At 43.6% G+C, this 27,329-nt stretch overlaps 1 protein-coding gene across 3 annotated transcripts; it reads right to left on the bottom strand.

The window, feature by feature from the left end:
* Positions 1 to 22,759, bottom strand: LOC147463396 (ubiquitin-activating enzyme E1 1-like). 3 transcript variants are annotated; one of them, XM_086488667.1, is made up of 7 exons: positions 22,594 to 22,759; positions 21,842 to 22,107; positions 3,217 to 3,434; positions 2,317 to 3,111; positions 1,328 to 2,193; positions 809 to 1,241; positions 1 to 735 (listed from the first exon to the last, which is right to left on the bottom strand). In XM_086488667.1, exons 2-7 carry the CDS (start codon positions 22,092 to 22,094, stop codon positions 145 to 147), a joined length of 3,156 nt encoding a protein of 1,051 aa, XP_086344793.1. In that variant the 5' UTR covers positions 22,095 to 22,107; positions 22,594 to 22,759; the 3' UTR covers positions 1 to 144. The 3 variants fall into 3 exon arrangements, with proteins under 3 accessions (XP_086344793.1, XP_086344801.1, XP_086344785.1); XM_086488675.1 differs by lacking the exon at positions 22,594 to 22,759 and adding an exon at positions 22,407 to 22,559; XM_086488659.1 differs by lacking the exon at positions 22,594 to 22,759 and having other exon boundaries at positions 21,842 to 22,118.
* Between the last annotated feature and the right edge of the window lie 4,570 nt (positions 22,760 to 27,329).

The raw sequence follows: 27,329 nt of genomic DNA, 5'->3' as shown, positions 1-27,329 counted from the left end.
TAATGACAAACATACTTAAATAAAAGGCAAAACTTGTGAACTTTACCCAGTGCCACTTTATCTCATGACCCCTTGATTGCATTAATTTCGAGAATGCAATGTAGAATTGTGATACACAGTCATATAATAGACAGCATCCAAGCCTTAAAAACAAATAGACACAAGGGGCACATCTACATCATTGCCATCCTCATCTTCACAAGCAACAACAATATCGAAGTGACAGCGTGTGGGAGGTATCTCCAACTTGGCTATCTCCTTTGCAAGATCCAGAAGTTTTCTATTCAACCTGTCTCGATGCTTCGGAAAAATGTTGTTGTAAAGTAAGCTTTGGCCACATGAAATGCTATATGCTGTCAAACCCTTTTTCTGGAACCACTCCAACAAATCAGAAAGAGTCAGATTTTCAGATATGATCCAGCGATCCCAAACTGACCAACTTTGATCTTGGTGTTTAAAGACTTTTGGAGGTACAGGCTCAGCCATCGCAAAGAAAGGCAAAGCCAAATTGACAAAGCTGTTGCGGTATTTTTCAATCTCATGCTTGGCAAAGACCTTGTAAAGCTCTAAACACACAAGCCCAGTTGCCAAGGCCGTTGATGTTGCAATTGCTGGAATAATACGTCCAGCAATAAACTTGGCTTTCAATTTGTCAACCTCCGGTATACCATAGTTTCTGGCCCGCATGTTGGCAAGCCCAGAAATAAGATCCATGTGAAAGTTCGTGTCAACATCCTGCAACAAAAAGAGTGGAACCGTTAAAATTGTCAGTAAATATCCCAAAATACTTAAAACGGGAAGAACATGCCTTCTCAAATTGTACTGGATTCATCTGAAATCCTGGTGGTAATTTACTAGCTCCCTCATCTAGCATCTTTATCAGCTGATTTATAACCATTGAATCGTCCGATGCTGGGGTACTCAAGTTTGTAGCTTTCTCATCCGTAACAATCTTCACACCTTGTTTGGGTTGGAAGGGAGGTAGCTCAATCCTATCGACAGCCTCTGCTAGCCTCCTTTTATTCAATGCCCAGTCAGGAAGAGCAATACCATAAGATTCAGCCCTCAAAATAGCTGCTGCTGCTATAAATGACAGGAAAGAGGGATCCTGGAAAGTAAACTCGAGAGGTCTAGGAAACCTCTTGGGAGCTGACCAGAACAAGGCACCTGTACTCGTTTTTGCATCCTCCGGAAATGTATAGATCAGCTGCTTCACTTTGTTGGAGAAGTAATCTTCGAATCTACAGCAACCAACAAGAATTTTAGCATGTGTTTTTTTCAAACAGCCTTACTTTATAACAAAACAAGCCAGGGATTGAGTAGGTACCGTTTCCTAGCCCACAAGAGGCAGTCCTCAAATGTGACACACCTCTCCGTGACCAGGCACTCAACAACTCTTTCCAGCAACTCGCGAGCTTGTGCATCTCCCGCTGACTTCATTGATGCCTTGTATTCTTCTGGTTTTGACAAGAAGTTGTTCGCTTCAGTAGGGGCCTTCTCTAGTAGACCTTCAAACTCTGATCGTGCCCAGGTAAGACAATGGTGAATGTTATGGGGGAAAGAATGCACTGTACACATTGGAGCCTGCTTTTCAGGAGGATCCCTGGAAGCACCGTAGTTTTCTGTTAAATGAGGAATCACAACCTGCGTATTGCACTTGGTCCCCAGCGTACCTGACTCTAAAAGAGGCTTTTGAAAATATACACATCTAGAATCCACATAGAGCCTTGCATTAACATTGTCTAGCGCATTAATAATCACATCGATGCTCTCCCAAAATGCATCATCAAAAACCAGCTCAGTTTCAGGGCTGACCCTGTTCTGAAGAGCCTGAACGTTCAGGGTTGGATTGATGGCTGAAGCTGCTGACGCAGCCACCGTAGATTTTGCTTGCCCAATGTTCCAATCGCGAAATAGGAACTGTCGGCTCAAGTTACTTTTCTCGATCACATCATCATCAGTAACGATTAGCTTGCCCTTACTACCAGATGCAACACCCATCAATGCCAAATTCTTCAAGAATTCACAACCAAGTGCACCAGCACCAACAACAAACACCTTTGCATCTTGTAATTTTTGCTGCATTTGATGACCAAACACACAGACCTGTGCATCATATCTACTATTTGAGTTGGCCAAACTTTGCTCCAACCCATCAACCGGAAGAGACTCCAACGAGTCAAAGTAGAAAAACTGCCCAAAATTCAAAAAAAAAAGACTTGTTAATTTCAAAACACCCATTTATTTTGCAGTATAGAGACGTTTCTAAGCAAGCTCAGCTGCTGCATGTAGGCATCATGTTTGGAGCTAACTCACCTGGAAGAGAGGGTGAAATTTTCCTGAACAAGCCTTCACAACCTCTTGCCCAACAATTCCTCCAAACATGGCAGCCATCGGATTGAGAACAGAGCTTGCTCCATTTGCAAGATGCTTAAGGATGCCCTCATCAATTGTCTCCACCTTTGTATCACCTGCTTCTGCATTCAACCTTTTTGCCAAGGTTATCAAGTCAACAGCATCTTGGTCACTGCCAGGGCGAGGAAGGCGCCCAAATTCTGTGTGAAACCTATCTAAGGCCTGGAAGGCCAAATGCAGCAACGGGGAGCGATCTAACTTGGAGAAATCACTCAGAAGAAACTCGCCAGGAGACTGAAGTGCTTCAGACAATGACTTAAAGTTCAACAATTTGGGTTGCTTGATTTGAGTGACAATTCCTCCCTTCTCGTATGCGTTATAAGCAGAAGTATCTTCTTCAAGGAAAAAAGAATGGGTCCTGCAATTTTTCACTTTCCTTGGTTTCCCGTCATTCAGCTCTGTCATACCATGAACTTCAGTAAAAACAACCAAGTCACCATCTTGAAATTCCAGTCTCTCATCATCGACACATGATACCAGTGCCAGATTATCATTGCTGATGGAAGCAACAATACCCGTATGAGGGTCCTCTCCATCCACATCAAAAACTTTAAACTCCGGACCAAAGTCACAAAACACACTTCCAAAAAGTCCATGAATATCCGCCTTAATAAATGCAACAGGTGGGGTTTGATTGCGGCAGTAGTTGTCATACGTACAAGCTTGTTCAAGAGTAGCATTTGTTAACACAACAGCCTGCAATAAATATGGTACGAGTGAGTGGATTATCTATTTTCCTCAACACTTGCTCCAGCTTTGCCTGCATAACTTCTGACTTTATGAAAAAGTAAAACACCATACCTGGAACCCAGACAGAAACTCTGTTGTTATTTCTGATGTATAGACATTAACAGATACTGCTGTATTCAACTCTTGTAATTTACTGACACAGGCAAGTGCTCTATTCTTCCCTACATCAGCTTCTGATAAACAAAAGTTTGCCCCGAGGTCCCACAAATCCACAATACCAGTGTCATGAAGCACCACAGATTTGACTCCAGCCAAGATTATGTTCTTTGCTGCAAGAGAACAGCAATCTTATGAAATTGAAAAGCTCTGTAATATGTTACAGCTTACAACCAACGGAACTAGTACACCACCAAAGCACTTAACAGCGTTGCAAAGTCATCCAGGAAAAATCAACCTGCAGCTTACAGAAATGACAAACTGCTCATGGCATCAAATGTTTCAGTTTTGAAACATTAACGTTCAAATAAAGAAAGAGAAACTCAACTAACTCCCCCTCACATGATGGAATACATGTGGTCTTTCAGGAAGAAGCTGACTAGGAAGGCTTTCCAAAAACAATCTTGATGAGACTTGAGAAAATTCAAACGTCTACCTCTGACAATTAGAATTGCACTCAGAAAAATCCCCTCTCACAAAAATCAAGTAAGCAAAATAAGTGAACTCATTACTAGAGAAACAGCGACGCATATGCATATAAAAAAGGAACAGGCCCCCCTTTGAGTTTAACGTTAGCGACAGGATCCTTGCCCTGATTCTTCAACTAGCACAAGAGTCCACTATGACGCTGTTCTTGTGGTGCCAAGGCATCCCCAGACATCAGAATGGGGGCCTGTAGCATGCCCGGCCAGTGTGAACCTGGCCATTTGTTTATGAACACCTATAAATAGGACTTAAGAGTCTCATTTTTGTGCGATCACCACACTACCTTGGCAGCTATGCCAGCACACCCATATTGGTCTGGGCTTGGTGGTATGAGACAAGCCCTTGTGGCAGAGGCTAGCCCGCTTCGCTGCAGGCTCCCAGGCTCGGGGGTGAGTCCGTATTTGGCTCTATGGCTGGGAGGTGAGCCTGAGGTCCGCTCACTACATGTGTCTAGGTCTGAGTTTGGCTTGTGTCATGTCATGTGTGCAGGATGGATCCAGCTAAGGACTAACACGGCCTAAACCCTTAAATATAAAGTGCGCGCGCGCACACACACACACACACACACACACACAATATCTAGCATTAAAAATTGATGGCGTGGCAGGTTGTACGGACAAACGCGATTTGCGTTGACATCAACTATACAGTGTATGGATTTCTGTGATTTTCACTGGCAGCTTTTTGGGAGGAGATTTTTGAACCATGCGCTTTTAAAACCTCCCACTTTTCATGTACTTTTTGGATAGGCCAAGGGCCTTTAAATAGGAAATGTGGACTCTCTCTCTCTCGCATTCTACCACATGGAAAATTAAAGCAAAGCCACAGAGTTGCACCCAGTTGAAGTAATATTTTAAGTGATTCTCTTGTGTGTCATGCCGGATTACTTGTCTTGGGGTGTCCAAGCCTGTGACAAGGGGGTGGCACTGGGTACACGTCAGGCGATTGAACCATGTTCCCATGTCACAAACTACTGACGTGTCAAGCCATTAAAGAACAGGGCTCTCTCTCTCTCTCGCATTCTACCACATGGAAAATTAAAGCAAAGCCACAGAGTTGCACCCAGTTGAAGTAATATTTTAAGTGATTCTCTTGTGTGTCATGCCGGATTACTTGTCTTGGGGTGTCCAAGCCTGTGACAAGGGGGTGGCACTGGGTACACGTCAGGCGATTGAACCATGTTCCCAATGCACAAACTATTGACGTGTCAAGCCATTAAAGAACAGAGCCAACCTGCAGATCCCGGCCAAGAGGCCTAAACCCTAGAAGGAATAGAAGCAATAGAAGAAATAGAAGCAACATAAGAAATTTTACCAAATTGCAAAGTCTTGCCAAGTGGCCTATTTTTTAAAGAGGTTCCCACCAACTTATGGGACCCCGTCCTATGGTGCCCAAGCGACCTAAAGGCATTAAAATAAAGCACGCACAAACTCAATTTCTTGCATAAAAAACGATGATGTGGCAGCTATATGGATGTCCACGATTTGCGCTAACAATGCCACGTGGCAGCCTGCACGGAATTCTGTGATTTACACTGCTAGCTCATGACATGGCAGATTGTACGGATTTCCTTGTTTTGCGCTGATTGCTTTTGGGGGGCCAGATGCTTTTAGAACTTGAAGCTTTTCGTGTAACTGCTTTTTCATGGCTAAGGGCCTTTAAATATCAGCCAACGGCTCCTCTGGCATGCTCTCCCGCAGAGGTGCAGAGGATGGAGTACCAGCGTTGTACTGAGTTCAAGAAATATGAAGAAATACCGAAAGGCGCACCAACGTTTGGGGCAAGTGCTCTCTTGGGGTGAGACTTCGCCACTCCCCGTCTCAAGTGCCATGCATCTCTTTCAGTTCAGTTGTTATTTGAAGTGCTTAAAGTTGTTCAATCTGTTCTTTTCCGTTGGCACGTGGCACCGTCCCGTGACATCCCCCAATTAGAATCAAAGACTGGGTAGGTTGTCAATTTGAAGCCCTTGTGCTCTCTGGTGCCGGAGAGGAGGAACAACCTGAGGCGGCACAGGCGACAACATGTAATTCAAGTACTATTGAAAGATCTGCACTAGGGAGATTCTATTGAGGATGCTTTGAGAGAATGTCGCTATCACAAACTCGTGACGGAGCTGCCCAGTTGGTGATGTGGCTGCCCTGTACACACACACCCTCCCCGCATGGACAGCCCTGGAAATGACCCCCCGAATTGCTGACGTGGCAGGCACCGTACAAACAGCCCGCGTTTTGCGACGCATTTCACGGAATTCCGTACTATTGATGTGGCAATTTTTACGACACTGATTTTGGGCAGCTTTTGCGTGGCCTGTGTTTCTACGCAAGAGAAGAGAGAGAGAGAGAGCTTCTGCTTTATTTACCCAAGAGAGAGCTTGTGAGAGACAGATAGCTTTTGCTTTATTTTTGGCAAGGCTTTTAATTTTGAAGCTTTTGGGCTCTGCTTTTAGAATTTACAAGCTTTTGAGTTTTCCAGCTTTTGGGGCTCTGCTTTTGGCATCCCTTGTAATCTCTTTAAATATGTGGGTAGGCCACTCACAACTCAAAGCATCTGGACGCAGAGTTTGAGTGTGAGCGTATGCCCACACTCTTGTACTTGGAACTCAGATTAATACAAAAAGAAATACCGAAAGGGGAGCCAGTCTTTGGGGCCAATATCTCTAGGCATGGAACTCCATTGGCCAGTGTCGAATCAATTGTGAACTGTGAACTGTTTTGAAGTGGTTATTTGTGCTGCCGCGGTAGATTCTTGACTTGGAGTGTCTAAGTCTGTTACAATGGTATCAGAGCACAGCCGATTTCTCTTCTATGGGAAATCCGATCCCTAATTTTTTTTATGCGGCACCTATGGCTTCAAGCAAGGATCAGTCGACTCCCTCTACATCCGGAGATGCGGGAAGGGATCACAACGAAGATTCAGGCAAGGAGTATGGCCGAGGCGAGGCGGAGCTCGAAGAGATGGAGCGTCAATGATTGATCGACGACGCAACAAAGATGATGCTCAATTTTGCGAAGGACCCAAAATTTGCGAACTATATGAGCGAGACCTCTTTCGAGGAGGAACACACGCAGTGGCGACAGACCACATAACCACCCAAGAAACCTCCTCCTCCCAAGTGGTTGATGCAAGAATTGTTCAGCTTTTTGACGTGCAGAAAAAAGTCGAAAAGCACGGTAAAAAGCAGAAGAAAGGCATTGACTTCCCGGGTTATTTGGGTCGTCAATCTACTTTTGAAAATGCAAAGAAATAGAAGAAGCGTGTTCGATTTGAAGGAGTACTCAGTTCCTCTTCTTCTTCTTCTTCTTCTGACAGTTCTTCTAGCTCATCTGATTTGAGCGAAGAAGACAAAAAAGCCAAAAATCGAAGCAAAAAGCAACACTTCGGAAAGGGCAAGAAAAAGGCAAAGAAGTCTAAATCTCGCCCCGTGATTGACAGTTTGAAAGGGCAAGAAAAAGGCAAAGAAGTCTAAATCTCGCCCCGTGATTGACACTTTTACGGAGGACTCATCTACAGACAGTTCAGACTCTGATGACAGCAACTTTTATGCAAAGAAGAAGAATTTTTATAAAGCCAACCAGTATGACTTTTTGGAAGACAAAAGCAAGAAAGTCCGAGAGTTTAAGGAAGGTGGACAGTCAATTAAATTTGACACATTTTCTGGTTATAGAGATGCTTCGAAGGCTTTGTCTTTTGTACAACAATTTGACATCGCTTTCGCGGGAGGGCGTTACACAGAGCACTCAGAGATTCGGAGAGCTGCCTCTTACTTTAAAGGGAATGCTCGAACTTGGTGGTCCACGCTTCTATTAAACAAGACTGCGCTAGTTAAATGGCTGAAATTCAAGAGGCTTTTTATTTCTTCTTGGCTGACTGTAACAAACTGTTGACGTGTCAACCTACTAAAGAACGGAGCTACCGACCGAGGGGCCTAAACCCTAAGAAGAACAAGTAACAAAAGAAGTGTCACAAAGTGATGACGTGGTTTGGTCGAGAGCAAAAACCCTAACCCTAATTTCTGTCAAAAGCCCTAACTACTGAAACCCTAATTCTGGAAACCCTAACCCTAAAACCTGCAAACCCTAATTCTGCTTCCAAAAACCCTAAAACTGCAAAAACCCTAACCCTAAGGACAGATTTCCGCGTTTTGCGCTGGCTGATGACGTGGCAAGCTGTACGAATTTCCGTGATTTATGTTGGCAGCTTTTTTGGCATTGCTTTTTGGACTAGAAGCTTTTGAGTTTTAAAAGCTTTTTACTGTAACTGCTTTTCAAGCCAAGGGCTCATTCTCTAGCATGCTTCCTGGAGAAGGTGCAGAGTCTGGAGTACCGGCTTGTACTATGTTGATGCAATATAAAGAAATACCGAAAGGGGCGCCAAGGTTTGGGGCCAATACTCTCTGGGGTGGAATTCCACCACTCCGTGTCGCGTGTTGTCTCTCTCTATCAGTTCACTTGTTATTGAAGTGTTAAAAGTCTATTCAGTCTATTCTTTTCTATTGGCACGTGGTGTCACAAAGTGATGACGTGGCGGACAGCAGAAACCCTAATTTCTGCCAAAAACCCTAAAATTCCTGCAAACCCTAATTTCTGCCAAAAACCCTAATTTCCGGAAATCGCGGAGGCGGATTATTAAAAAATAAATAATTTTTTGTTTTTTTTGGAAAATGATGAGCAACGCGAATTTTGCTTTTGCTTTTTTTTCTATAAAAAAAAGAGAAAAGACTCTCTAAGAGAGAGAGAGAACTGATGCTTTTGATTTTAAAAGCTTTTGGGGCTCTGCTTTTGGGCATCCCTTGTAACCTTTAAATTAGTGGTGAGGGCCTCACTTCTCAGAGCATCTGGACGCAGAGTCTGAGAGTGAAACCCTAACCGCTCTCTTGTACTTTGATGATTGATTAATACAAAAAGAAATACCGAAAGGGGCGCCAATCTTTGGGGCCAATATCTCTAGGCACGGAACTCCGCCGGGCTAGTGCAAATCTATTGTGATCTGTGAATTGTTTTGAAGTGGTTATTTGGTGTTGTCGCGGTTGATTCTTGACTTGGAGTGTCCAAGTTTGTTACAGTGGTATCAGAGCACGGCCGATTTCTCTTCTACGGGAAATCCGATCTCCGAAATTTTTTTTTCCGCGGCACCTATGGCTTCAGGCAATGATCAGTCGACTCCCTCTGCATCTGGAGATGCGGGCTGGGATCACAACGAAGATTCAGGCAGAGAGTATGGCCCGCCTTGGCCTACTTAGGCGGAGCGGCGAGAGATAGAGCGTCGCCAGTTGATCAGCGAGGCAACAATGATGATGCTCAATTTTGCCAAGGACCCGAAGATGGCAAAATATATGAACAAGACCTCTTTGGAACAGGTACAGATGGAGTGGCAGAGAACCACAACACCACTCCCGAAACCCGCTCTCAAGAAACCTTCTGCCTCCAAGAAATATACGAAGAAGGAACTGGAGAACGTGGTTGATGCACGGATTGCTCAGCTTTTCGACGTGCAAAAGAAAGGCAAAAAGCACGGCAAAAAGCAGAACAAAGGTACTGACTTCCCGGGATATTTGGGTCGTCAATCGACATTCGACAAAGCAAAGAAACGGAAGAAGCGTGTTCGATTTGAAGGAGTACCCAGTTCTTCTTCTTCTTCTTCTGACAGTTCTTCTAGCTCCTCGGATTAGAGCGAAGAAGACAGAAAAAAGCAAAAAGCGAAGCAAGACACAAAGCTTCGGAACGGGCAAGAAAAAGGCAAAGAAGGCTACATCTCGCCCAGAGACTGACAGTTCTACTGAGGACTCGTCTACAGAAAGCTCAGATTCCGATGACGGAAAGTTTTATGCGAACAAGAAGAATTTTTACAAAGCCAACCAGTATGAATTTCTCGAAGATAAAAGCAAGAAAGTCCGAGAGTTTAAGGAAGGTGGCCACTCGATCATGTTTGATACTTTTGAGGATACTCAGATGCTTCGAAGGCTTTGTCTTTTATACAGCAGTTTGACATCGCTTTCGCGGGAGGACGCTATTCAGAGCACTCCAAGATTCGGAGAGCTGCCTCTTACTTTAAGGGGAATGCCCGTACTTGGTGGTCCACGCTTCTATTAAGCAAGATTGTGCCAGTTACATGGCTGAAATTCAAGAGGCTTTTTATTTCTTCTTGGTTGACTCAAGAGTTTGAGCGAGATATACGAGCTGCTTGGAACCATCTCCGGATGACCAAGAGCGATACAGTGAATTCTTATTGTGAAAGATTCTGGAGCTCTTTTCTACCCGCCTCTTCATTCAAGAAGATCTCATTCAGAGAACAGATTGAGCGGTTTACCTTGGGTCTACCTACAGAGATCCGAGACCACTGCTTGGAACAGAAGTCAGCTTCTATTCAGGAGTTGATGAGTCATGCGAAGCGGGGCTTTGCAATTCACTCTGGCAGTCTGACCTACCCCACAGATGAGGCCATGACACAACGAGCCGAACAGACTTCTGGGAATGAAAGTAGAATGAAAAAGAGCAACCCAGAGAAAAAAAAAAGGATGCACGACCCAAGCTTACTCCTGAGGAGAGAGCTCGCTTCATCAGAGAGGGGAAGTGCTTTGGATGCGGGAAACATGGACATATTTCCGCAAAGTGCCCTGATAAGGCACAGAAAGAACAGAATGATAAAGACGACGACAGGTCTGAGAGTTCGAGAGCAGCTGAGGAATGTGGCAGAAAAGGCAGATAGAAAAGCAGAATTGGTACCACATGGCGTGGGACCTGCACCGAATCTAATGAATGAAAGTACAAACTTTGCCGCTTTCGGGGCAAAGCGAAGGATCAGGAAGCTCTTTTGAAGGAGCCAAGGCCAACTTCTTTTCACTTGGAATTGGCGGCTCGATTTGGAACTACGCCCGACAGACTGACGCCACAGGCGGAGGTAGTTCGACTGGCACCCGGATAGAATGTTGCCATTACACCGAGCATTGGCAAACTTCGTTTGCAATGACAGGGGTGTTCAGGGCACGTGAGTGACGTTCTACTCGGGATCCCTTGGTACCACAAGAACTACGCCGTGGTTGACTACCGGGCCGAGAAAGCGACTTTGATAAATGAAGGGCTTAGAGATTGTACTTGATGAACTTCAGTTTTCTTACTCATTCTTTTGGGAGAACTGAACGATGGATAAAGGTTGAATATGTTTTGACCTGAAGAAAAGAACGCCAAGATTTTTTTTTTATTTTTTTTTTCTCCACGCTCATGCCGATTGCTTTTGAGAGGGCCTGAAGATCATACCATTGATCTGATATCTGGAAGCACGCCACCGAATCGGCCACCTTATTGTGTGAGCCAAGTACAGAATGAAAAGATTATGAACTCAGCGAAAGACGGATCTTGGAGAATGTGCATCGATTATAGCACTCTCAACGAAATCACCATCAAGAACAGATTTTCGATTCCTAGGATCGATGATATACTCGACAGGTTACAGGGATCCTCGTGCTTTAGCAGGATTGACTTGAAGAGTGGATACCATCAGATCAGGATAGCGCCAGGAGATGTCTACAAGACAGCTTTTCGGACGACTTTTGGGTTATTTGAGTTTTTGGTGATGCCTTTTGGCTTAACCAATGCTCCTGCGACATTTAACCGGATGATGGATAGGATTTTTGGAGAGTACAAGCTATTTGTTGGCAATTTCTTTGACGACATCATTGTTTTCTCCAAGAATGAGGCAGAACACAGAGATCATCTGCTTCAAGTCTTTCAGCCATTACGAGATCACACATTAGTGATTAATGCTAAGAAAAGTGAATTTTTCCTACCAGAGATACACTTTTTGGGACACATTGTGTCAACAGCAGGAGTGCAAATGAAGCCAGCCAAGATAGAGACTATCCGTGATTGGCCCGATTTGAGGAATGTCCATGAAGCTAGAAGCTTCTTGGGACTGTGTTCGTACTACAGGCGGTTCATACGAAAGTTTGCAGAGGTTGCTTCCCCTTTGCATACCTTGACACAGAAAGGAGTACCTTTTTCGTGGGGACCCACAGAGGTGACTGCCTTTCGGACATTGAAAGAGAAATTGACTACGAGACCTATTTTGACTTTGCCGGACTTGCAGAAGTCATTTGAAGTATATTGTGATGCTTGTGGTCGTAGTCTGGGTGCGGTCTTGATGCAAGAAGGCCATGTCATAGCTTACGAGAGCCGTTTGTTCTCTAGGCCAGAGATGACAACACAGATTTATGAGAAAGAGCTTTTGGCGGTTATCCATGCTCTTACTCAGTGGCGGCATTACCTACTCGGAGCGGATTTTACTGTCTTTACAGACCATCAGAGATTGCGCTACTTCTTGTCACAGAAGCAGCTTTCGGAAAAGCAGATGCGGTGGGTGAACATCTTGTCACAGTTCCACTTCCAGATTGTCCATGTGCAGGGACAGAAGAATGTGGTGGCAGATGCTTTGTCTCGGAAACCGTTGGTTCTGGCTATTTCCGCGATACATCATAGGAGCTTCGAGGATATGGTCGATCAGTGTGCCACAGATACAGATTTTGCAGATATTTTCACACGGATACAGGATGGGGAGACAGTAGCTGGATACTCCCTTCGGGAAGGCTACTTGATGAAAAAGACTATGTTGTGCGTTACACAGCCGTTGAGGGAAAAGGTTATGATTGATTGCCACTGTCCACCTTTTACGGGTCACCGCGGCATTGTTACCACCATGAAAGGGGTAGAGAGAGATTTCTTTTGGCGGAGACTGAAGAAGGATATGGAAGAGTTTGTGCGCAGTTGCTTGGTATGCCAGAAGGTCAAGTTTGACAGGCATAAGGCACAGGGATTGTTACAGCCTTTACCCATACCCACCCGCCCCTGGGAAAATATTGAAATGGATTTCATTTTTTGATCTCCCGAGAATACAGAATGATCACGATGATTTTCCGATTACATGGCACGTCTGAGACGATTGTCTCCGACAGAGACCCCAGATTTATGAGTTTGTTTTGGAAGGCAATTTGGGAGAACATTGGCACGCGGTTGCAGTTCTCGTCATTGTTCCACTTGCAGACTGACTGGCAATTTGAGATTGCCAATTCAGTGATTTTAGATTTATTGAAGTCTTGTATCTCGCATCAGAAGACTCAATGGGAAAAGAACTTACCTTTGGTGGAATTGGCCTACAATAACACGATACACTCTTCGACGGGGAAGACGCCATGTGAGATTGTTGAAACTGCTGCGAAGGTTCCATCCTTCCTGAGCACGAAAGATTAGAAATTTGAAGCGGATGAATATTCGCGAGATTTGGATACGGCTTTTGCCAAGGTTCGCGAGACTTTGCAGGAGTCTCAAGAACGACAAAAAAAGGCAGCGGATCGCCATCGTCGCGACTGGAAACTGGAGGATGATTGGGTGCTCTTACTTTTGAGAAGGCACGCCTAAGAAAGAAACAGGGAAAGGAAAGGCTTTTTCCAAAGCTTAGTATGTGATACTACGGACCTTTCCAGATTACTGACAAGATAAATGATGTCTCCTTCCGATTGAAACTGCCAGATACTTGGAGGATTCACAATGCATTGCATGTGAGTCTCTTGAACCCTGTTAAGGGTGATGTGCCTGATGATGGGGAGCTTGATGAGCAACCCAAAGTGGAAGAAAACGAGGAGATCCTTGTTTCTGAACAGATTTTGGCACATAATGATACGAAGAAGGGTAAAGTCCGAAGGCGGTTCTTGGTTAAGTTCAAGAATTTTCCTGCATTTGATGCGAAGTGGATGGAGGAGGAGGACCTAGCAGATACTCCTCGGATTGTGAAACTTTACCTCGATGTTTTGGTTTAGCATAGTCTACTCCAAACGGAACCCAGAATTCAGCTTGGCCGGAGATCTGGTGCAGTGGGATGCACAAGAGGGGAGTCACTCCACTCCTTTGTCAACAGATACCTCGCTTTTGATACTAAAGTCACTGATGTCTCTTTGAGCTTCAGGGATACTGAGAGCTGACAGTATTCTGCTGGATGACTTTATGAAATGGAATTCCTGATTATGATACTGATTTGTTCTTGACTTCTTGTGAGTGCAGGAACAAATAGCCGAAATGACTGCAGCATTTTGGTCTGATTGATCTCGAATAGACATGGTTGCAATAGGGGTTAGTCAATCGGACATCGATGAGGTCCCGATTGGACCTAGATGTGATTGCTAGCTACATTGCCGATAAATCATGGTCTAAGATCCGAATGAATGTTGAATGTCATGTGATGTCCTGTGATGTCTGGTGATGTCCTGTGATGTCGTGTGATGTGACTGTCGATTTTGTACATGTGCTAGATGTGCGTTCCTAGTACGTAGGTACTAACAGTCAGTGTCTGCTAAGACGGTTTATGGCTTTTGTCGGTTTTGCAGGCGTAATCGCGGTCGATTACAATGCTTTCAAGAGGGGGGTATGTCACAAAGTGATGACGTGGTGGACAGCAAAAACCCTAATTTCTGCCAAAAACCCTAAAATTCCTGCAAACCCTAATTCTGCCAAAAACCCTAATTTCCGGAAATCGCGGAGGCGGATTATTCAAAAAAAAAAAAATTTGGAAAATGATGAGCAACGCGAATTTTGCTTTTGCTTTTTTTTCTATAAAAAAAAGAGAAAAGACTCTCTAAGAGAGAGAGAGAACTGATGCTTTTGATTTTAAAAGCTTTTGGGGCTCTGCTTTTGGGCATCCCTTGTAACCTTTAAATTAGTGGTGAGGGCCTCACTTCTCAGAGCATCTGGACGCAGAGTCTGAGAGTGAAACCCTAACCGCTCTCTTGTACTTTGATGATTGATTAATACAAAAAGAAATACCGAAAGGGGCGCCAGTCTTTGGGGCCAATATCTCTAGGCACGGAACTCCGCCGGGCTAGTGCAAATCTATTGTGATCTGTGAATTGTTTTGAAGTGGTTATTTGGTGCTATCGCGGTTGATTCTTGACTTGGAGTGTCCAAGTTTGTTACACGTGGTGCCCGCCTTGTGACAGTGGTATCAGAGCATCAGGCATGTGCTTTTCTGAAAGCATACCGGTCCTACAAAAGAGCAGACAGAGCTATTGATGGAATTTTATTGGAGGTATCTTCGCTTGATCCTACAAAAGAGCGGACAGACCTATTAGCCACTCCCACCCTTACTTCATTGCGCATCGGGCGCGCTCCCGTCTTCACCGCTCATGTCTTACAGGGCATAAGCCAATTAAGATCACTTGCAAGAGAAGGATCCAAGATTTGTTTCAAGTCACTGTTTTTTTTTTCTCAGAAGCAGTGCCATGCAGATGTTGATGTCTACAGCTACAAAGCAGCATACTCCAAGTACTTGGCAAGCTTTCAAGAAAATTTTTGCCCGAAGTTATATGGTTTGTGACATCTTCCTTCGGAGTGCAACTTCTGACAGAGTGGGGTATCCTGAAATGCTTGCCATGGAAACCCAAGCAGATTAAATCTTGAAATTTCTCGACATCTCTCAGTAGATGTCTCTTCTCGAGTTGATAACCTTGGAGGTTTAGTGCGATTGCTATCTTGGGAGTACCATCGCCGCCAAAGCAACACTATCTGTCCAAGAGCTGATGGACCATGCTGTGCTCGGCTACGACCTCATGGAAGGAACCTAACCCTAATTTTTGGTGCAGGTTTCAAGATGGAAAGTCAATCGACTTTTCGAGCTCGGATGATGTCGAGATTGCTTTTTAAGTTTGAGTTCTGTTTGATCTTGTTTGGTGATCCTGTTTGAAATGGATGGTATCTGTTTTGAACCTATTTTGGTGCCGATTTGTTTTAAGTTTGAGTTCTGTGTGATCTTGTTTGGTGATCCTGTTTGAAATTTGTTTGAAATGGATGGTATCTGTTTTGAACCTATTTTGGTGCCGATTTGAATTGTTTGACTCTGGTTTGATACTGGTTTCAATGATTGGTGATTTTACTCCCGGGTGGAGAAGTGAGAAATACTGTTTTGGTATTGTTTGAACCTCGGAACGACGCAGGCCGATGCCTAGGGATCGTTTCGTTGTATGTTTGAAAACCTCAGAACGACGCAAGCCGATGCCTAGGGAGCGTTTCGTTGTATGTTTGAAAACCTCGGAACGACGCAAGCCGATGCCTGGGGAGCGTTTCGTTGTATGCTAGAAAAGAAAACCTCCGAAACGCAGGCCGATGCCTGGGGAGCATTTGGTTGTATGCTTGAACCTCCAAGCGACGCAGACTGCGGTCTGGGGAGCGTTTGGTTGTACAATCCTCTGAGCTCATAGCCCGGACCTTTTTAGGTTATTTGCGGGGGGAGTGACGAGGTAGTCGTTGAGTAGCTTCATACCGCAAACCGTTTGTCTCGGGGGAGTGCTCAACAGCAGTGTTTGTTGTGTCTTGTAAAATGCATATATAAGCATTTGTGTTGCATTGTGATGTGCCAATTACTGAAGATTCCTAATTGGATGAGATTGCCTGGGTATGTAATTTTAGTGCATCAAGACACTGTGGAAGATCAATACGGTCTGGGTGTGATGGCTCGACGGAAAATCAAGAGTTCCAATCAAGAAGCTAACTCCTTGATCAAAACAGCCGAAAGGAGAAGCTAACTCCTTGATCAAAAGAGAAGAAAGGAGAAGCTAACTCCTTAATAAAAAGAGCAAACTGATTGTCCCTCAGAATGTCCCTCGGAAATCTTTGAGCTAACTTGAGTTGTTTTGCAGATATGCCGTAATCGAGGACGATTACTCTCTCTCAAAAGGGGAGATGTAACAAACTGTTGACGTGTCGACCTACTGAAGAACGGAGCTACCGGTCGAGGGGCCTAAACCCTAAGAAGAACAAGTAATAGAAGAAGTGTCACAAAGTGACGACGTGGTTGCCCGAGAGCAAAAACCCTAACCCTAATTTCTGCCAAAAACCCTAACTACTGAAACCCTAATTATGGAAACCCTAACCCTAAAACTTGCAAACCCTAATTCTGTTGCCAAAAACCCTAAAATTGTAGAAACCCTAACCCTAACCTTAAGGACAGATTCTCGCGTTTTGCGTTGTTGATGACGTGGCAGGCTGTACGGATTTTCGTGATTTACGATGGCACTGCTTTTTGGACCAGAAGCTTTTGAGTTTTAAAAGCTTTTTTTTGTAACTGCTTTTCAGGCCAAGGGCCTTTAAATATGAGGTTAGGGCTCATTCTCTGGCATGCTTCCTGGAGAAGGTGCAGAGTCTGGAGTACAGGCTTGTACTGTGTTGATGCAATATAAAGCAATACCGAAAGGGGCGCCAAGGTTTTGGGGCCAATACTCTCTGGGGTGGAATTCCGCCACTCCGTGTCGCGTGCCGTCTCTCTTTCAGTTCAGTTGTTATTGAAGTGTTAAAAGTCTGTTCAGTTTGTTCTTTTCTATTGGCACGTGGTGCTCGCCTTGTGACACTGACTCGAGAGTATGAACGCGATATACGAACTGCTTGGAACCATCTTCGGATGACCAAGAAGGATACAGTGGACGGTTATTGCGAAAGATTCTAGAACTCTTTTCTGCCCGCTTCTTCATTTAAGAAGATCCCATTTAAAGAACAGATTGAGCAGTTTACCTTGGGTCTACCTACAGAGATCCGAGATCACTGCTTAGAACAAAAGTCAGCTTCCATTCAGAAGTTGATGAGTCATGCGAAACGAGGTTTTGCCATTCACTATGGCAGTCTGACCTACCCCACAGATGAGATCATGACGCAAAGAACCGAACAGACTTCGAAAAATGAAAGTAGAAAAAGAAAGAGCAACCCAGAACAGAAAGAAAAGGATGCACGACCCAAGCTTACTCCTCGAGAGAGGGCTCTCTATATAAAGGAGAGGAAGTGCTTTGAATGCAGGGAAACTGGGCATATCTCCGCGAAGTGCCCTAAAAAGGCACCAAATGAACAGGATGAAGAAAGGCCAGAGAGTTCTAAAGGAGCTGAGGGACGTGGCAAAAAAGGCAGATAAAAAGCAGAACTGGTACCACATTGCGTGGGACCTGAACCGAATCAATGAATGAAAGTACAAACTTTGCCGGGCAAAGGGAAAGATTAAGAAGCTCTTTTGAAGGAGCCAAGGTCAACTTCTTGAATTGGCGGCTCGATTTGGAATTACCTCCGATAGGTTGAGGCCACACGCTCAACCTCCCATATGTTGAGGCCACAGGCGGAGGTAGTTTGAGTGGCACCCGGACGGGATGTTGCCATTACAACGAGCATTGGCAAACTTCGTTTGCAATGAAAGGGGTGTTTAGGCAAACAGAGTTTTACGTAATTGCCTTGGAAGGTTGTGACGTTCTACTCGAAATCCCTTGGTACTACTAGAACAACGCCGTGGTTGACTACCGGGCCGAGAATGCGACTTTGACAAATGAAGGGCTCAGAGATTGTACTTGATGAAGTTTCTTTACACACCTTTTTTTTTCGAGAAAACTGAACGATGGATGAAGGTCAAATATGTTTTGACCTGAACCAAAGGACGCCAAGATTTTCTCCACACTCAGGCCGATTGCTTTTCAAAAGGCCTGTCAAGCAAGTTACCACCTGCTCGTCCTAAGGATCATACTATTGACATGATACCAGGAAGCACACCACCAAACCGGCCACCTTACCGTGTGAGCCAAGCACAAAACGAAGAGATTATGAACCAACTCAATGACCTCTTGGAAAAGGGTCTTGTCCAACCTAGTACTTTACCGTATTGCTCTCCAGTGTTGTTGGTTTTGAAGAAACACGGATCTTGGAGAATGTGCATCGATTATAGAGCTCTCAACAAAATCACCATCAAGAACAAATTTCCGATTCCTAGGATCGATGATATACTCGACAAATTACAAGGATCCTCGTGTTTTAGCAGGATTGATTTGAAGAGTGGATTTCATCATATCAGAATCGCACCTAAAGACATCTACAAGACAACCTTTCGGATGACTTTTGGGTTATCTAAGTTTTTAGTGATGCCTTTTGGCTTAACCCATGCTCCTGCGACATTTAACCGGATGATGGACAGGATTTTTCGAGAGTACAGTCTATTTGTTGGAGTACGGACGTCCGTGATTTTCGACGCCTTTCACGTGCAGTGTACGGACTTTTGGCGCAACTTTTGGTCTCTTGCTTTTTCTACGCAATTGAGAGAGAGAGAGAGAGAGAGAGAGAGAGAGCTTTATTTTTGAAAAGCTTTTAGAATTTACAAGCTTTTAAGTTTTCCAGCTTTTGGGGCTCTGCTTTTGGCATCCCTTGTAATCTCTTTAAATATGTGGGTAGACCACTCACAACTCAAAGCATCTAGACGCAGAGTCTGAGTGTGAGTGTCTGCCCGCACTCTTGTAAGAAATCAAAAGCCTCTTGAATTTCAACCATTTAACTGGCGCTGTCTTGTTTAATAGAAGCGTGAACCACCAAGTTCGAGCATTCCCCTTAAAGTAAGAGGCAGCTCTTCGAATCTTAGAGTGCTCAATAACGCCCTCCAGAGAAAGCGATGCAACTGTTGTAAAAAAGACAAAGCCTTCGAAGCATCTCTATAACCAGAAAAAGTGTCAAATTTTATTGACTGTCCACCTTCCTTAACTCTCTGACTTTCTTGTTTATGTCTTCCAGAAAGTCATATTGGTTGGCTTTATAAAAATTCTTCTTTTTTGCATAAAAGCTGCTGTCCTCAGAGTTCGAACTATCTGAAGACGAGTAGAACTATCAATAACAGGGCGAGATTTAGGCTTCTTTGCCTTTTTCTTTCCCTTTCCGAAGCTTTGCTTTTTGCTTCGCTTTTTATCTTTTCGGTCTTCTTCACTCGAGTCGGAGGAGCTAGAAGAACTGTCAAAAGAAGAAGAACTAGGTACCTCTTCAAATTGAACATGCTTCTTCTACTTTCTTGCCAATTCAAATGTAGAATTGACGACCCAAATAACCCGAGAAGTCAATGCCTTTCTTCTACTTTTTGTCATGCGTTTTAGCTTTGTTTTGCGCGTCAAAAAGCTGAGTAATTCGTGCATCAACCACCTCTTCTAATTCTTGCTTTGTGTACATCCTGGGCGTAGTTGGTTTCTTGAGAGCCGGTTTGAGGGGTGGCTCTGTGGTCTTCTTCCACTATGAGTGCACCTCATCGAAAGAGGTCTTGCTCATATATTTTGCAAATTTTGAGTCCTTCACAAAATTGAGCATCATCTTTGTTGCATCGCCGATCAATCGTCGACGCTCCATCTATTCGAGCTCCGCCTGGGTAGGCCAAGGCGGGCCATGCTTCTCGCATGAATCTTCATTGTGATCTCTTCCCACATCTCCGGATCCAAAGAAAGTCAACCGATCTTTTGCCTGAAGCCATAGATGTCGCGTAAAAAGAATCAGATTTCCTGTAGGAGTGAAATCGGCCGTGCTCTGATACCACTGTAACAGACTTGGACACTCCAAGTCAAGAATCTACCATGACACCCCAAATAAATACTTCAAAAAAGTTCACAGTTCACAATTGATTCGACACTGACCCGGCGGAGTTCTGTGCCTAGAGATATTGGCCCCAAAGATTGGCGCCCCTTCCGGTATTTCTTTTTGTATTAATCTGCAACTCAAAGTACAAGTAAGTCGCTCGGGACTCACTCTCAGACTCTGCGTCCAGAGTTCTGAGAAGTGAGAGCCCAGAGACTAATTTAAAGGGTTTGGGGTGCTAAAAGCAGAGCCTAAAAGCTGAAAATCAAAAGCTTCCTAAAAATAAAGCAAATATATCACGTGATATTTTTTTGATAATGTGACAATTTACTAAGCATGAGTCAATCCTAAACTAGGCACCCCCTATTTCCAAAGAATCAAGATTGCTTTTCTCTCATTAAAGAGTGTACCACATCCCCTCATTCTCATTAACCATTCGTATGACCTCTCTAGAGTTATTCAGTTACTGCTCTAGAGACATCCTATCTCATTCTCTCCCACTAACATTTTGTTTGCCTTTTCGCTTGTGTGCCCCTCTCTTCATTCCTTCATTCATATGCTTGGTTTCCCTAAATTATGAAAGCAATTAAAGGAAGGGGAAGAGAACGTAGTACACGAAGTGATCCTAAAGTTGGAAATCTTCCCGTGACACCTAGAAAAAAGGCAAACACATTGGGATTAAAACAACCATATGATAGAGATGGCGACAATAAAAGAAATATCTACAAGACTGTCCTTCTATGGACCTTGAGTCCCAATGTTGGAAGTAAAGATGGAGGCACAATAAAAGGAATGTAGATATGAGAGATGAGAGGAGAGAGATCATGCAACAACAAGCTCTTTGAAGGGAGTGGGAGTTTGGATTTGGTTTGTGAATAAGATCACGCTATTAGTTACACCAATAGAAGAACATATCCAACAAAGGTTAAACTTCAGTGGGAGAAGTTGGAAACGATTAAAAACAGGCTGTGTACCAAAGGGAGTTCATACAATCCAAAAGTTGAAAAGTAGAGAGAATCTCAGTGATAACTTTTTTGCAAAGCTGAGTTCGTTTTAAAGCATCATGAGACTTTTTTTTTACATTTGGCTATGCCATCTAGGGTTATCACAAAATAAAAGATAATGAATCAAATGTATTTAACTAGTTATAAAGGCCAACTTTAGCATCTAACATAGCTTTCTTCTCTCTCTCCCCCACCAGTTGTTTTAGACCATATTCCTATTTGTATATAAGTGTGTCTACATATACATACACACACATATACATAGTTAGATACATGCACACATAGATAAATAAACGTACACAAAGACCATTTGTAAAGGGATGTATATGTATGTCTATATGCTATGCCTGTGTATGCCCTCAAACACACATGTATATATATGTAAGTGCACGCTTGTATTTACAACGCAATTACTTAACATACATAAGCCCGAGCACACATACACATATGTATGTATGTACATACGTGGATGTGTATATATGCATACATATGCATAAATACATATTTACATACAATATGTGTGTATTCGACATATACATGAATATGTGCACCACATACAAGTGGCTCTCTATAGCATGTATGCTTGCACAAGCAACACCCATGCACTTAATCGTAACTACTGACCCTTCGATAAAGAAAATATCATACCTATTTCAACTCCAAGACCTTGGATGCCTGAAATGAGAACATTTGCACCAAAAAGCCGACGCATCGTTTCTCTGCCATACACGGCAAGCTGCCGACTGTGCAAATCTTCATCAATATCCATTTCGGATGGGCTCCCATTTGATGACATAGCCACTAGAAGAGCCTCCTTCCCCTCCTCCTTGGCGTCCGTTGGGTGTAGCTTCTTCAAGGCACTGCCCAGCTCTTCCCCAGCAAGTCGCTTTCTCGGAAGCATATAGCGTAAGGAGCTGCAATGCATACAACAACCACTTAACCCACACATATCAAAACCCGTTCTTCCACAATAATGACGTATTGAAAGGTGGCCAAAGAAAACAGAACGCTGAGAGAAGAGTTGCAAAAAGCCTTGATTCAAAGAACTACTTAATAGGCCATATATGGTGCTTGAAATGGCATGCACATGCTATTCCGTGTCTATACAGAAGCAAACACTCATTCTCAATGAAATAGTGAGTGAGCCGAGATCAAAGGATCATAGACAGCCAAAAATGGTGCTGAGATACCAGAAGTGTGATGAAGAACAAACCCAGAAACTGCAGAGACGATGAGCTCCACAAATGGAAGACAACTAAAGGAAGCCAGGTTGAACTAGTTAAGCAGAAAACAAGCTCCGAAACCAAAGATCAGATCAACCTCGCGATTTAGGGCAATGGTGGAAGACAGCGACGAGAAAGGCCTATGAGTCAGAAGAACAGAAAAGAGAGGCGGCTCACCAGGTCGGATTCCAACAGAAGCCTCGGCGGTTTGGTGGCAATGGAAAGCTCGCACTGCTACCGCCCTTCGACTTCAAGGAAGAGACCTTCTGTAAAAGAAAATGTGCTTACTAATCCCTTGTTTGAATTTTCAATTAGGGGTTAACGTGGAAGAAAATGGAAGTTGTTAATATCATTGAGAGAGTGAGAGAGAGAGAGAGAGAGAGAGAGAGAGAGAGAGAGCATTGCTTGCAATACAAAAGTGTTCTCCACATTCCTTAGCATCATATCAACAAGATGAGAGAGCATCACTAAAGGCATATCATGAGTACACCAACGGTTTATCAAGCATCTTTGTCATCAGGGATGCTTTTTGTTATTGTCTTTTGAAGGGAAGTTGCCATTGAGAGTTTTAGTGGAACGATGGTAACTTTAAAAAGTGTACACTATATCATGTAATGCACATGATTAACATTTAGTCTATCTATGGGAAGCCACATGACAATTTTTTCACAAGATCATCACGCAAAAATACAAAAACCTAAATGACATGATGAGGTTTTCAAATCTTTGCAAGGTTGGCTAGTAAAAATTCTTATTCTAGTCTAAGAAGCAACTTTTTGTTTTGCCTCACCAATTGGCCGCCCGCCCGTGACCAAATCTACATCACTAACTCACTAACCAATTTTATCCTTCTCGTATATACATAATAAAGGTAACACACACAAACACCTTCTAGTGTGTCGTTTCCCCATCTTGGTTGTCTCTTCTTCTTCCCCTTCACGCACACACACAAAGCACACTACCTTTCATATCAGAGCGGAAGAAGGCGACGGCTTCTCGACCCATGCCCCTCCCCTGGTGTGCGACAATAGCCAAAGTTTGGAGCTTTGGGAAATGAGAATTTGGGATTTGCTCTGAGGAAACGTGTACCCTTAGCAAAGCTTTGTAAAAATTATATGCAAGGTGTAGTGTTGGTAAGCAGACCCCTTGAAGTAGCACTAAAAACTACAATCAAACAACTAGGCAGCGTTTCAGATTTGAATGGATAGGCAACGCTAGATTTTCAAAGTAGAAGTGTGGGCAGAATCAGATAAAGGCAAATTTTGATGAAGGATGAAAAGACTTTGGAAATGTTAACGCTAGTAATTGGCTTTAGCAAAGCATTCGGCTAGAGTTGGAGTTGGTAGATCTGCGAATTGGATCCAAACTCAGAAGATGTATGAGCCATCAAGGAGGAGCTTGTGGAGTAGCACAAAGCAAGGGGAGAATGTGCGCACACACACATAGTTTTCTCGGATTACCTTACCTCATCATCGTACCCGATAGAGAGAGAGAGAGGGAGACTCTTTCAGGTGCGCACGACGGCATCACATCGGCAAAGGAGTGACACCTTGAGAGTGTGCATACACATACACACACAACATCGGCTTCTTTGAGCACCGGCAAGCCCAACAACATAGAGAGAAACATTTTCTCTACGGCATCTCGACGACATCGACATCAGCGAGCCGGTATTTTGGCATCAAGGCTCTCCACTTCCATTCGACGCCGAAGATGGCATCATCTCGCATCATCTTTGGCATCCATTGATCTTGATGGCATCCTTGGCATCAGCAGCCCCATCCGACAAGCACCGGACTTACCTTCGACCACCTCTTGCATCGACAGGCATACATGCAAGTATATTGATTATTGCGCTCCAGTGGGAGTGCGCTTTTCTTCTTTTTATCAAAGATATTGGTAGCCATATGTGCCATAGTCATATGTATGCCCCATGTGTTGTCAAAAATTGATTTTCTCTCAATGTGAGCATAGTCGTGTCAACTCCATAGTTTTCTAACAGGTTCACAGGTACAGGTACATGCATCTTCAAATCTTCTAATCACAAGTTTATAGGGGGGCTTTTGAGCCCACATGCGTTTACCTTTTGTGGTCAGATACATTAATAGGCATTAGTGCTCACCATAGAGCGGTTTTTTTGGCTTTTGATTTTGTATTAGACTCGTGTATGCCTATTGTGGTCACATTTGGCACATGCACTTTCTCCAGGCTTCAGATAGTGGTAGCAACTTTCATGCTTGATATAGATACGTGCCTTTCAGATGCACATTTGGTAGCACAATTTCATTGTGGGATGTTATGCATTGGTAGATGCATTTTTTTTTAGCACTTAGAGTGCCATTGAGCTCTTTTGAGAGCGAGATCCCCACAAGGATTTAGTCTACTACATGCATCAATTTTCGGTGTCTATTTGTGCACAATTTTACTCATGTACATTGAGTTGCAAACACTACCTACTATATATTGTGTGGAGTCATCTTTTGGTAGTTTTGACCATTTCTGAGACTCGGTCTGAAAGATAGCTTTTTCTGACATTGGGCCATATTCATGTTTGCTTAACCTTTTAGAGAGTCATTGGTGAGGTTTTCTTTGAGCTGGGGTATTCTTGAATGTTGAGATACCTTTAGTGATACAAGTTGTTGGAGTTCCCCTATTTCGATATCCTTGCCATATGTTGTATATAGAGAGGGAAAGGTGCATTTGACACCGAGTTGGTGGTCTTTGGGTCAGTTCTTGGCTTGGTTTATGCACAGTCTACTTTCTTGTCACTTTATGGTCGTTTTTTTATGCATAGTTTTGAGTTGAGTTTTCACTCCCTATACAAAGGAGACTTTGACAAATTTTTCTTCCGAGACTATCTATGCATTTTTTGGCACTTTGAGCATTGTTCTCGTTTGAGATTTTGCTCCTATTACACAGGAGGTTCTGTCAAAATTTCACCAGGTTTCTCACCATAGTTCTAGGATGTTTTTACCCAAAAAGGTCAATTAGAGCCACTCTTTGAGCGCCCATAGGGCGATGGCTACACGGCTTGTCATAAAATCTAACATCTATCCAACCCAAATGATTTTCGCATATTAAATTGATCAATTAATGTGGGAGAATAAATGGGAACAAGGGTTAAGATATAGACATGTGCTTATAGATCTATCTCAACAAGGGGCCAATGGTAAAGGGGTCCAAATTAGAGATGGCCCATCAAAGAGCAAGGCTAACCAATGGAGCATAAGACCTTAGGATTACCTTCATTGAAGACCTCCAATAATGAGTGTAAAAGTCCTTTGACCTTAGGTAAGCTAGGGTTGTGCTTGAGGTGGGAACCCAGCCCAAGCTTGAGGTGCTCGAGGTGCTTGTCATGCTTGATGACTAACGTGCTTGAGGTGCTTGATGATTGAGGTGCTTGAGGTGCTTGACATGCTTGAGATGCTAGGGATGTACTTGAGAGAACCTAGGCTAAGCTTGAAGTGGTTAAGGGCCAAGCTTGTGGTGGGGATTGGGCCTAATCTTGAGGGGCTTGAGGTGTTAAAAGTCAAAGATCTAATCCCTACAAGGCGGGGGGAAGAGAACACCCACACACTCATACAAGGCCTACTTGGTAGAAAGAAAGCATAGGGGACACTTGTCAAGTTCCTCCTCATGTTGCCCTCATGGTATGCCTGAATCCTATTGGCCACGCTTAAAAGGGTCCAATGATAAATTACTTGAATTATCTAATTGTTTTTGCATTTATCAAGTCCTCTCTCTAAAAGGGGAAAGGGTGACACTTGTCTCAAGACTACTCCTATTTCTAGAAATGACCCAAGCTTGTGATTGGCTAGGCTTGGCATTAGCCAATGAGCTACAAGCATGAGCTAGAAGAGGGGGTCGACCAAAGCAAGAAGGGGCCTTGCTTGCAGGGTATACTCACCCACACACACTCTCAATGTGTGCTATGCAAAGTGCAAGAGCTCCATCTCCTTCTCCAAGCTCCTTGAGAAGTTGAGAGCCTACACCAACACTCTTGGCTATGGAGTGCAAATCCAACCAAGAGCCATGCTTCAATGCTTAAGCTTGCCATTTTCTCCATCTTAATTACTGTGCTATTACGTATGCTAGCAAGAAGAGTTATGATAAGTGAGGAATTAATTCTTTCTCTTATGGAATGTTTCTTCTTCCTCTTCCCTATCCTCATTCCCTCCTAGCTCTCTACACCTTCGAAGGTGTTTGAGGTCTTGGGACTAAGGCTTGGGATAGTTAAAGCTTTCTTCAAAGTTTATGTTATGCTTGTGATGCATGAAACTTTCCATCTTCATTGCATCACCTAGGTCATAAGGAACACAAAGATTGTATTGTAACAAGTTTCTCTTAATGGGAGAAATCATAATACAAATGCCTATTGGAGGGGGGACCGGCTCCACCTAAATTCGGTACTCAACTATTGTCATGTTCTCTAAATTATCTCTCTTGCAAAAGTATTGTTCATGCCAAGTTAACTAATTGCTATGTTTATGTTGCTATCTTCAATTATGTTCACCCGCTATGCTCACAAAGTAATTTCTCAAAAGTACTCTCATTAATTTCCGTACTCTCAAGTTAATAGGCCAATTCCATTACATTGGTATCATAGCATTTGGTTTTTCTTTTCTTGCTTAAGAAGAGAGGTCCTTAAGTAGCCTATAAATGGTTGAGTCTGTTAATTATATTAGGGTAAGTGGAAATGGGATCTATTATCGGTTTTGTTGAGCCTAGCATGTGGGATATGGTGCACACCTCGGGAGCTTTGGACTTAATAATGGAGTCTTTTTAGACTTGCCTACGGCTTTACCATTATTGAGCCATAAGAAGCCCAAAAGGAGCTAGCCCTCGGCAAGTCTGCTATGTTAGACCTACTCCACTACTTACTATAATAAACCACTTCGAGCCATGGGTGTAGA

This window comes from Adiantum capillus-veneris, chromosome 2 (assembly GCF_014529385.1).
Source record: "Adiantum capillus-veneris isolate H3 chromosome 2, ASM1452938v2, whole genome shotgun sequence".
NCBI classification, from domain to species: domain Eukaryota; kingdom Viridiplantae; phylum Streptophyta; class Polypodiopsida; order Polypodiales; family Pteridaceae; genus Adiantum; species Adiantum capillus-veneris.
The sequence above is the reverse complement of the archived record's forward strand: the minus strand, read 5'-3'. Positions and strand labels throughout refer to the sequence as shown.